A 13,033-nucleotide genomic window follows, 5' to 3' on the forward strand; every position below is an offset into this window, starting at 1 on the left:
TGCAGCGGGAACTAGGTACAATAATTACCTTTGAGATTAATCGCGGATTGATCCAGGCCGTTTTCACGTCGTTATCCAGTAGCTTGTACGGAGATTTTGTGATAAGTTTCGGGATGTCGGGACCAACTGACGGGGGATGATTCTTAGCCGCCGGATCCTCGTCTTTTGAATTCGACCTGAAATCAGATAAACCGGGTAATGTATTACATGAGGTTTTTCTCCCTCGACACCGGATACTCGGAAACGGTCAGAATGATAACGAGTCTCGCTGATTATCTAACTGATTTGTACCAGCGATTCTTTAGTAAAGCAATGATAATAAAAAATTACATGTTTGGCAAGAATCTTTTTGGAATTCTATTACAAGCAAGGAAAGCTTCGTTTGTTAGAAACGGATACTTTTTTATACCTTAGTCAATATTCTTGTATTTTAGAAAATAAAAATTTTGCATGCAAATAGCCAAAATATTAAAATGTAGTATTTACATAACGATTTATGGGAACATGTCGATGAAACTTCATTTTAGTAAAGTTATTGGTGATATCTGCCAGGAATCTTGATGCAATTAGAGGATGTTGCTCAATTCTGTTTAATGCGCCCTCATAATCATAATTTCCCATAGGTTTTCTTTGCACCCGACATTGGCCAACCGATTCACGTTCTGTTAAATTAAAACAAATATTTCACAGACAACATGGACAAAAAAAACGTCAAATTGATGACGAAATAACAATCTTACCAATTTACTTTCACGGCATACTTTTCAATTTTTGATGAATAAATAGGATAGGAATAGTAAACACTGTGTTTTTGAGATCCTTTTTCTCGTAACAAAATACAGCATTTTAGATTTCACAAGAATAAAGTCCTAATGTTGAAAAACGAAAAAGTTATTGCAGCTTTTCTTATTTGCACTCCTTAAAAGTTAAACACAGATACAGGCAGAGGCAAATACATTAATTGCTCGGTCCTTCAGGCTTACGAACGAGAAGAACAGAGATAATGAACTGAAGAAAATTAGTACCTGTCTTTAGTAAAACGGACACCAAAGGCGCACCATCAGCACAGCAATAAGCAAACAACAGCAGCCGCAACAGAGAGTGCAGGATGAACCCAAGAGAGATCTATCGCTGTTCTGCCATATATTAAGGGAGTTACTGACAGAATCGGCCGGATATTACGGAAACACGAGATATCTATGGCATACAAACCTGAGTAGTATTAAGAAACCCAAAACAAAAAATTACTTAGGAGAACCCAAGGACCATGTAGTGTGGCGAATCGTGCAGCTTGACGTACGTGAGACAGACCAATAGGGGGATTTCAGCCATTATATATATATATATATATATATATATATATATATATATATATATATATATATATGTATATATATATATATATATATATATATATATATATATATATATATATATATATATATATATATATATATATATATATATATATATATGTATTGGTGGTAATCCGGGTGTTCATCCGTTCGTTGTTTGACCCTGGAGTAGGATCATTCGTACGTGTCCGCACTTAAACTTAAAGTTATATATAGGTATGTCATTTAAATAGCAACACTTTTATTTTAAATAATAATTATTACACAAAATTTACTACAAATCAGAAACAGATAACCAAAAAAAAATTGAAATAAATAATAATATTAATATCAACTTATAACTAACCAATTTAATAAATTTTAACAAAATTATGCAGGCCCACGTTCCCGTTCGATGACTGTACGATCAAATTTTAGCAAATGAAATCTCGGTCGATCCCTATAAAAGTTTCGTTCCAGCAGGGAAATCTGACGAACACAAATGGTCTTAAAATTACGATAATTCGTTTTGCAAAAACAGTAAGTAAGTCTCACCAGATGAATTTTCTTGTTATTTATTTTTTCTGAGAATCATCTTACCAGAGTTTTTGACATCCGTATAAGCCGAAATTTTTTGAGTGTATCTAGAGGTTTCAACAATTGCCTGAAGTACTTTTAGTTGATTTTCTTTATTATATACAGTCTGAACACGTACATTCCTATTATATTTACCCTCCAAATGCCATGTAGATTTGAAATCCTTCTGCTTTACGTACTTTATAACTATAGTTATAATTTTATAATTTAATAATATTAATTATAATTAATAATATTAACTGCAAAACAAAATGTCACTAATAAAGCAATTATTATTTGACAATAACAACTAATGTCACTGAACTGTCATCATGTTTACTTCAAAGTTTTCAAAGTAAGATGTTATGTTTGTCAATTAACAATAAATTGTAGCTATAGTTTTCTATAATAAATTTAAAGTAAAAATTTTGCTATTTAAATGACGATTTACTTTTTTACTTAAAAAGAATGTTAATAGAATATTTAGGTGTTACTAAATAAAATTATAAAAATTTGTGTTTCGTCAAAATATTGAAAATCATAATTAATTTTGCAAATAATATGTGATTGACCGTATTTAAAATTATTGAAAATGATAATAATAATAAGGAAATTGTTAATATTTTTCGAACAAAAAACTTTTTTATCTTAGTAGGTCCTGTTTTGAATAACTTTTCATTCTAAACAACTTTTCTCAATTTTTTAATAGAAGGGTAGAATTTTTGTATTTTTTGTGACTCATTGAACTGTCATCATGTTTACTTCAAAGTTTTCAAAGTAAGATGTAAGATGTATAGTTTGTATGTATAGTTTTCTATAATAAATTTAAAGTAAAAATTTTGCTATTTAAATAACGATTTACTTTTTTACTTAAAAAGAATGTTAATAGAATATTTAGGTGTTACTAAATAAAAATATAAAAATTTGTGTTTCGTCAAAATATTGAAAATCATAATTAATTTTGCAAATAATATGTGATTGACCGTATTTAAAATTATTGAAAATGATAATAATAATAAGGAAATTGTTAATATTTTTCGAACAAAAAACTTTTTTATCTTAGTAGGTCCTGTTTTGAATAACTTTTCATTCTAAACAACTTTTCTCAATTTTTTAAAAGAAGGGTAGAATTTTTGTATTTTTTGTAAATCCATCTATTCTTAATTTGACTTGCAGATATAATAATATGATTTTGGAACAACTTCTTAGTTTTGCAGTAAAAAACAATCCCCCATGTGTACGTGGGTTGTGTGTGTATACCATGTAGAATGCTCCTTCAACTTTTAGAATCGCTATATCATAGGAATAGTGATGCCGAGAAAAGAGTTCGAGGAAAATTTTGTTTTCTCTAAAATGTCTACTTTGACTGGACTATTTATATCTAAAGAAACATTTTTCGTGTCGTCCACCAATCGGATTACTAAGCCAATTCGTCAAGCTGGTTTTTTGCATATCGCCATGAGAAAAATTTATCTCGTATAGCACGGCATCGCCATATGCCCCCCGTCTTGTATCCGGCCGGCCATTAATCAAACGGAAAATATCTCGAGATCAAATTATTTGCCTTCCCGCCCTCGGAAGCGAGCGTTAACGAAAAAAACAATAAAACAATTTAAAATTTAAGTCACGTAAGAATACGTTCTTTGTAATAAATCATTGCGATCTTTAGCATCCCCTCTCGAGCGAGCGCTTCAGACGTGAAACTTTAGTCGCCCCCCCCCCCTGAATATGCCAACCACTCCTTCCACTACCATAATCGATGCTTGAAGGCGACGCAATGTCATTATTCGTATAAGACGGAAGAATGGCAGAAAACGTTGCTCCTCAACTCCATAGTCTTTTAAGGCAAATTTCAATCGGAATTAATGGTCCGTAGATTATTTAATTACCTTGCGGAAATTTCACGCTAATGCCGCGATTTATAAGCTTTGTTCGCCATCGGCATAAATAAATAATAATTGCTCTTAACGGCGGTAAAATTAAAATTCCTGAAATAGGGAAAATCGAAGGAACGTCGTTACTTTTATTAGGTGCGAGAGTTGATAACATAGGTCGATCAAGGACGAGAAAAAACGATACTCTCGAAACTGGATCGTAGAGAAATACAAGTATACTTTATCTCGAATTATATCGTTGTGGCTTTTGACCGCAATTATCGAAAAGCCTGGCCGGTCAATGAAATTATCAATAATTTCATAAAGAACTGCGTTTTTATCCAAAATCTAAATCAGAGTCGTTATCGATTTATTTGCAATGGCCTCTATGCTATTTGATATGTAATCTACAATTTTTAAAATACTTGACATTTTAAAAATTGTAGGTTACATACTAAATACCCGCTGTACTTAAATGCATTTTTAATTAAATTGCAAGTAAAAATGTTAGTTTCGTCGAATAAAATTTGATGACCGGTTTCATGTTCGGAACTACTGATGAAAAACAGATGAAGTGTTAAGAGGCTCATTAATGTTCTTTTATTCTAGACGTGACAATGCATTACGACATGCTCTCTGTAACTGAAACACCCAATGTTGGGTCTGAAAATAACTAATAATCTTCAGACTAATTCTTCTAATTTTCTAATTCAATGGAGAGGGTTTACAAACGCTGACAAAGGTAACACTATAATTTACTATTAATAAACCAAAATATCTCAGCAAAACGAGAGAATTTTTAAATTCTGACTGCTTTTAAATTAGTAGGTGCGATCCAGCCAAAACTCTCGAAAAAAGTACTTATATTTGCAAACTCGCAAAGAAATTTACTGTCTTATAAATAAGAACCTACAACACTGCAATTAAAGCAGGTTATCCACTTAAGAGCCATAGTTCTGTTTATAACTGCTCCATATTGCAAAATATCTTATTATTATCAGCACACATTTTACAGTTAAATTTTCTATCAATAATTCCACAGAATTAGTAAATAAAATTAAAGATTGAAAACTACCAAATTGCGATAAATTAATTTCCCATTATATCTATAATGACATTGATTGATGACATTGTATTGGTCGATTAGTTACTAGCAGGAAATAAAATATATTACATTAAAAAGCAAGGAATTCTTAAATTATTATAAGCTGAACTAACACAAAACAATTCTAAATGCAGTAGTAACATTTACCCAGGAGTTAACGGTATAATTAGTATTAATTAAAAAATATAATTATTTAATTATTAATTATTATTAATAACAATTAATATTAATTAATATTAAGGCCGACATTAGCTGAGCAAAAAATATCTGAACATCAATTAATTAAATATTTTCCCTACTAGCGTTACATTTTAACTTCTTTTACTGCTGCTAATATCAGATTTATAATAAAAGAAGATCTGACCTTAAAAAAGAAAATAGTTTGCTCGTTTTCTCCACTTTTCATAAACTTCTCCATACAGATACTATTATTTCAAATCTTCTTGCACATAAATTAGTAATATTTTATAGGGTGATACACAGATTAAACTCCAAACAATTTAATTCTAAATAGCTTTTAATAACGATTAATTGCCAAAAGTCATAGATAAAGTCCTAAAGAAAATACAATACATTATAGTTTAAAAATGATTTTCCAATAACCAAAGAATGTCCCTCCAGCTATAAAAATGTCTCACTAAACATAATGTAGACTTATCTTTTAAAACTAATAGTTCTATAGGACTAGTACTTGAAAATATGAAAAGACGAACAGATAAAAAAAAGGCGTACATAAACTTTGTTGTAATAATTGCCCCGAAACGTATTTACGCCAAATAGAAAATAATTGGATAAACTATTAAAAGAATGGACAAAGATGAGAACGTAGGCAACATTTAAAAAAACTAAGGGACCGATATGAAGATTTAGAAGTAACTATAAATAAGACAAAAACTAAGTATAAGAAAGTCGGAAGAAAAGTCGAAGATTTACAAATGAGCGAAATAAAAAGTAAATTCAAATAAGGAGTGTTTTTTTTTATGTATAGAACTTTAAGTTGCAATAAAACAACGATGGATTATTCGATTGACATGAATTTTATTTATCCGAAAGATAATCTTGTGGCATTACATTTTAAATATGATTTCTGGCATATGAATTTTCGATGAATTTTTCCAACATTTGTGGCCGTATATCGGCAATGACACGGCGAATGTTGTCTTCCAAATGGTCAAGCGTTTGTGGCTTATTCGCATAGACCAATGACTTTACATAGCCATACAGAAAGTAGTCTAGCGGTGTTAAATTACAAGATCTTGGAGGCCAATTCACAGGTCCAAAACCTGAAATTAGGAGGTCACCAAACGTGTCTCTCATGTTGCGCCGTCTTGTTGAAACCACATCTCCTGGACACAATGGTCATTCAATTCAGGAATGAAAGAATTAGTAATCATAGCTCTTTACCGATCACCATTGACTGTAACGTTCTGGCCATCATCGTTTTTGAAGAAGTACGGACCAATCATTCCACCAGTCCATAAAGCGCACCAAACAGTCAGTTGTTCTGGATGTAATAGTGTTTCGACATACACTTGAGGATTAGCTTCGCTCCAAATGCGGCAGTTTTGTTTGTTGACGTAGCCATTCAACCAGAAGTGCGCTTCATCGCTAAACAAAATTCGCTTATGAAAATCAGGAACAACGGCAACCTCGTTTTGAGCCCATTCGACGAATCTACGCCTTATTTGATGATCGTTTGGCTTCAATTATTGCACGAGTTGGATTTTGTAAGCACGTAAACCAAGATCCTTCCGCAAAATTTTCCATAAAGTGGATGGACACAGATCCAATTCCTGTGCTCGATGGCGAATGAACTCATTCGGGTCTTCCTCAATGCTACGCTCTACAGCAGCAATAGCTTCTTCTGCACGCACCGTACGGCGTGTTTGGGGATGCGAGTTATCAATAAGAGTAAACGTGGTGCGAAAATGGTTAATCGAATTAACTGCTCTGATGGACGATTTTGTCGACGATAAAATGGATGTAGTGTGCGATACGTATTCCGCACAGAACCATTATTTTCGAAATAAAATTGCACTACTTGCAAGCGTTGTCCATTCCAAACCAAAATGGGAATAAATCATTTGACAGCTGTTAAATCGGTCGCCACCTTGAACAGTAATGCCAACTTAAAGTTCTCTACATCGAAAAATAACACCCATTACTTTGGAATCGAAGATATAACAAAAGAGGATATTAAAAATAGAATACAGCAAGGAAAGATAGTAACTCAGGCAATAGGAACCCCAATTGTTATATATAAAAATCATTATAATTTAGCCGACTATGCAATAAAGGTCTTCAAATTTTATATTATGAAAGTAAATTTACTCGAAGCCAAATATCCCTTTAGATAATCAATTAAATCTTAATAACCCCCTATTAAACCTATTTTCCATCCAACTAACTAACGTTATAAAAATGATACATTACATTAGTTTTTTTAATTTCATTATCTGATTAGATAGGTGATTAGAAAATTAACTAATTGATAATAGATAATTTACCCACCTTTTTTAAATGAGCTAGACGCTAGAGCTGAATGATAGGTTTTACGTGTATATAGATGAACTTTTGGTAAGATAAGTAAGATTTGGTAAGTTTGAAAAAGTTACGGTGAAAATCATGGAAAACAGTTTTCTAAAATCCATTATTCTATTAACAGTATGACTAATTCTAATGGTGCAATTTTATGCAACATAAAATTTTGAGAAAAGTTAGCCCATTCTTTTTAAGGCTTTACTTTTACCTACGCTAATGGTAAAATAATTGAGTTTTATTTTACTTTTATTCAATTATTTATTGCGTATTTGATATTTTAATACCCACTGTTGATACACTCAACCCCTCTCGTCTGAAACTATGCGTTTTGACACTTATAAATAGCCAAAAATACAACTAAAAAAATGTTACGAATGTGGAAATGGTGTCATTTCGCGTAACTGAAACATGTAGTCCCTGTGGTAAAACCAACAGATCGGAAATTTCACCGAAAATTACTCAAAATGAAAAAGAAAAACAACTTTGTGGTTGATTTAGTAATTGATTGAACTTGCAACGGGGTTGCAATAAATTTTTTATCAGCCCATATTATAATATAAACTAGATAAAACCAACAATATTAACTTAGTTAAGGCAGTAATGAAAAACGCTCATTAAATTATGCAGTAGACCGGCAATAACTCAATCAATATGTTAACATTAGCGAGAACAAACGTTTTCATATCCACATGCGCGATTTATTGCTAATTGTTTTATGAAAAATGAAGGATTGTGCAAAATCATAATAGATAATTGTAATTCAATAAGTGCACAACTATAGGCTAATATACGGTGTACATAACAACAACAAAATCCCTGGAAAAATATCGAAACATGTTTTTGCTTATTAAAATGCATATACAAAGGAGTGTAATTTTTAATAAGTGCCATTTTTTTACACCAACTGACTCGTAACGTAAACAGTTTGTGAAATGGCTACATCGCAACTTGCAACTCACCACTTTATTGTATATCTATGCTCCACATGGTCTTTATGCAGGGTGTTTAAAACCAACCGCGAAAAGGGAGCCAAGAGCCAACTATTAAAGAGATCTAATCGATCTAAAAATATGATAGGAAGATAATGTTTTTATTTTTTAACTTAAAAACGAAAATTAATTGAAGAATAAAATATTACGGAAGTATTACTATTATTAAAACATACAAAAATTCAGTTCGATGCTGTCAAGCAGTTTTATTTTGTACCAACATTTGTCAATTATCTTCTAAACAATTAAATTTTAGAAATAATTGATTAATGGGGCAAACCAAAAAAGAAATTCCATACAATACAATTTATCCTACACATCATTGCTGGTATATACTTGGCTAATTAGAGAGAGAAAATATGAAATACATTTTCTGGCATTTTTGGCGTATAAAACATGCATTTTTTTGCAACAATAAATAATGCATTTTAATGCCAAATAAAGACCTCGCCGGGCCCTTTTCGACATGCCTCGTGTTTATTAGTTTAAGTTTGGTATAACGGGATATTTTAACTTTTATAAATTACGCATTCGAGCATATTATTGGTACATACTTTATGTTAACAATTCTACAGTAGTTAAAAAAAATTATACTCAACTAATTTAAAGTAAAAAAAGAAAGATATGTTTTTTGGCATTGCTGCTTTTATGAATTACGTATTCAAGCAAATTATTGGTAGCTAATAAAAATTTTAATGTATTTACAAAAGTTTTCTACTCAAATATATTTTTGCTTGGTAGAAGTAGGAAAGATTTTTAAAAAAATCGTCTTTTTAATGAAAGAAAACCCAAGGTAATTATGGGTTTTTTGAGTTTAAAATTGGAACGAAGGGGACCTTCCCAACGAAGAATACAACACTGTCTCGAAGAAAAAACAAAAGACAGCGAACAAGCTGAATGGGGACTTATGTAAGGCATTCATTGGAGTGAATATGCTACTTAAAAAACTGAGCAACCCCAACTGTACGTAACGGTACTGTTGATGTCATTTAAAAGCAAACCATAAATTACATTAAAAAAATGGGGGAAAAATATTGTGCTTGATGAATTAACTAACTTATGTGATTAAAGTCTTAGGAGATAAATTCTATTCAATTGCATCCACACAATTTTTCTTTGACTAACAGTGTTCCGACAGCAAAATTCATACTCCGGATGCTGCAACTTATATAGTTAAGTACATAATTTAAAAACATTTTATTCTAACCCACTCCATGTTACTTGCTGGGCAACTGGTATCAATAGGATAGCAGAATGTATAAGAGATCAGTTTGCATTCGTAAACGATTTAATTTATCAAGTAAAAAAAACAATTTCTAAAAACACCTTCACGTGTTCAGTTTTATTAGGAGAATTGTTCAATTACCATCACAATCAGTAATAACTTACTGGGGACCTGGAGGCTACCGCTGCTATATTTTATGCAGAGAATTTTGAATTAGTTAAAGAGTTTATCGAAGATCTAAATGACCCATCTTCTGCCGCTCTAATAAATGCAAAAAGTCTCTTTGCTAACCCAAAAGTGACAGAAAATTTAATGTTTATTACAACAAATTATTCTTTTGTACTTATAGCAGTGACCAAATTGTTCCCTGTTGAAAAATATTTAAGTAATTGAAAATAATACAGGCTTCAAAATCCTAAAAAATATTTCAGAAGTTTTTATAGGTGGTTTCACTAATTTTGCATTTGTGTAAATTACAAACACATGTAATGCCAAAACTAAAACACTGATCCATAACTTCTGTAGATGTTGAGAGAAGTTTTTCCATTTTTAAACATACAGACACAATTTTCTTTTTAAAACATTTAATTCTTAATTGTTTCTATAACTGCAATAGAATCGAATAGAATAGAATAGAATAGAACTTTATTTAACGGGGACTTTCACAAGTTAAGGTTTCGTCATCACAATAAGTATTAATATATGTTAATAAATCAATCAAGACAATGTAAAATAAATCAAGTATAACCAACAAAAATATTCTGAGACTGTAATCGATAGAACATTTTACAATGTCCTATTTGATAACAATGAACATAGCAATAAATAAATACAAAAATAACTAAATTTATTGACCATGTACAAGGTACAATATAGCAAGTCCAAACAATATAAATGTAAATCAAATAAATAGAAACGCATACACGTATGAATACAGAAATATTAAAATAAATATTAGCACAAAAAAAGAAAAAACGTGACTACGGCCTAATTATTTTTGTCGAAAACCAAATTACTCTCAAGGTATTCTTGAACTGAATAGAAGCATTGAGCGAGCAGATATTCATGCATTTCTCTTTAAAAATTTTTTGTTAGAAAGGATTTTAACAGATGTCGCCAGTCTATTGTACAGTATGTAACTTTATGTCATTAAAGCAATATAAACGTAGATGCAAAGCAAAGGCATAATTCTGTGGCTGAAAAAAAGGCCGATAATGCGCACCCCACATAACTCTAATCTCTCTTTTATGTAGTTTAAAAATGTAGTTAACAATGGAACGGTATAAGACATTTTTGAATGTAACAGTGTAAAATAACAAGTTTTAAGGGAGTCTTCTTATTAAAAATATTAGACTCGGGAAAGTTTCAGAGAGTTCATCTGTATGGTGTGACCACGATAAACTGTCATCTATAATGAGACCCGAGAGCTTAACACTGTTACTTACCGCTAACCTGGATTTGTCGGTATTTTCACAATTTTTGTTTTATCTTTATTTAAGAGAAGATTATTTTCACCGAACCATCATTCGGCTAGATCTAAAACAGCATTGTCTGTTGTGCAAGTTACTATTATCGGATTGTATCAATTGAATTGTATTGTATAAAAGGATTTAAATCTGGAGATGACAAAGCAAACCTCTACCTATCCGGTGGTTTTCATACGTACGATTTAAAAACGTTAGCACATCTAAGCTGAAATAAGGTGCGCACCATCATGCAAGTAATACATGTCTCTGCACCATTTAATCTTAAAAGTAGAAAATGTAACCGTATAACGTTGACGTAACGATAATAGCAAACTGATATTGATGTCTACATGTTGTTATTGAATGGGCATTATCTTCAGCTCAAACATGCATGTTGTGAAAGTTTTGAATGGCATCCCTTAATTTTTGGCAATAGAGAATTTTTGAACACAAATCATGCCCATAATAATAATAAGCAACGCTTTAAGATGTGGTAGAAAGCCATTAGATGTTTTGATCTAATAAAAGGTAAGTATTATGAAAAAAATGCAGGAGACAAGCTTTTCTAAATAAAATATAAAATAAAAACAAAAATATTTTTTTTCATTGGATAAGTTTTTCAGCGCCGGAATAGTGCATTGAAAATGGAAAACCGAAAACTTGTGGCGCAATCTATGGACCGGTAAGCCGTACACCGGGCGAACTTGCGGCTTGCAACTGCCGACAGGCTGCAGCTTCATCCCTTGGTTGCCAGGTGGCGCCGTATCCCACGCTATATAAATATTGTACCAACAATATGTAGTTAACTTTTTGTTAACTAATTTATTTTGAGGGCTGTTAAAAGAATCAACTTTGTAATTTGCACTCCGACCTCACAATTTACAAGCCAGCACCAGAAAGTTCAACACTTAAGAAAATGAAGAATCTGGTTATATTAAATCCTCAAAATAATTCTTTAACTCAATTATCGTCATGTAATAAATAAACATCGAACAAACCGAGAAATAGACTTCCGACAGAGTTTTACGCGAATAAGAAGGAAAAATAAGAAGTCTCGAAACAAATTCAACTTTTGGCGCAGGTAAAATAATTGGAACACCATGGAAATTTTAATAAATCCCTCGAGGGCTTTACAAAAACGAAATCAGATTTCATAACTTGATTTATACGTACTTAGTGCCGACAAACACATAAAATCGGCATAATTAAAAGGCCTTTGATAATTAATGTCGGCCTCTTTGATGTACAATTTTAGAAGAACATATTTCTACTACTGCCTTTTGATTAAACGAAGGACGTCATTAAAAATGTACATATTTTTAATCACGTTATAAAATTTGCTCCACTCCCAAGTGCGTACATATATAATTCATTTATTTTCTTTCTTCGTGGATTTTAATAAAATAGGTACGCAATTATAGATTTATATAGCTACAAAATTTGAGAATAATTTTTTCCCAAATTCTTGCAATGAGAGCATTATTCTTTTATTGGGATCTAGAAAAAATGAAAATAATATTTAATTTTACAAATTAGAGACTGATGCCAGAGTAGATTTTTACAAAATATGATTTATATTTATATTTCATACATTAACAAAGGTTTCAATATAATTGTACAAAATAATTTTGTTATTTTTAACTCAGAAAAAAACATAAAAGTTTATATAATTAGAAAAATGAACCTGAAAAAAAAGTGTACTTTTAATTAATTAAGCAATTGGATATTTCTGTTTTGAAAGAAGTAAATATATGTATTTTCATATACAATATATAAATTGTTGCTAGGCCAGTATTCTGTCCTCATAGAGCATTTTTTTTTAGATTTTTGATGAGAGCAACATGCATATGAAGGCGTCCCAGTAGGAACTGCCGGGAAAAAAAGACCTTGTTCTCGAGGAGTTGCTTTTAAAAACGGCAACGC

The 13,033-nt window shown here is 31.2% G+C and overlaps 1 protein-coding gene across 1 annotated transcript in view; it reads right to left on the reverse strand.

Moving 5' to 3' along the window:
• LOC132705356 (kinesin-like protein CG14535) overlaps nt 1-13,033 on the reverse strand; it is a 577,250-nt gene that overhangs the window by 542,564 nt on the left and 21,653 nt on the right. The window contains 1 exon segment of the mRNA XM_060675896.1: nt 29-176. Coding sequence (XP_060531879.1) covers nt 29-176 — 148 coding nt within the window.

The sequence above is a fragment of the Cylas formicarius genome, unplaced genomic scaffold (assembly GCF_029955315.1).
Source record: "Cylas formicarius isolate icCylForm1 unplaced genomic scaffold, icCylForm1.1 PGA_scaffold_7__23_contigs__length_41026272, whole genome shotgun sequence".
NCBI classification, from domain to species: domain Eukaryota; kingdom Metazoa; phylum Arthropoda; class Insecta; order Coleoptera; family Brentidae; genus Cylas; species Cylas formicarius.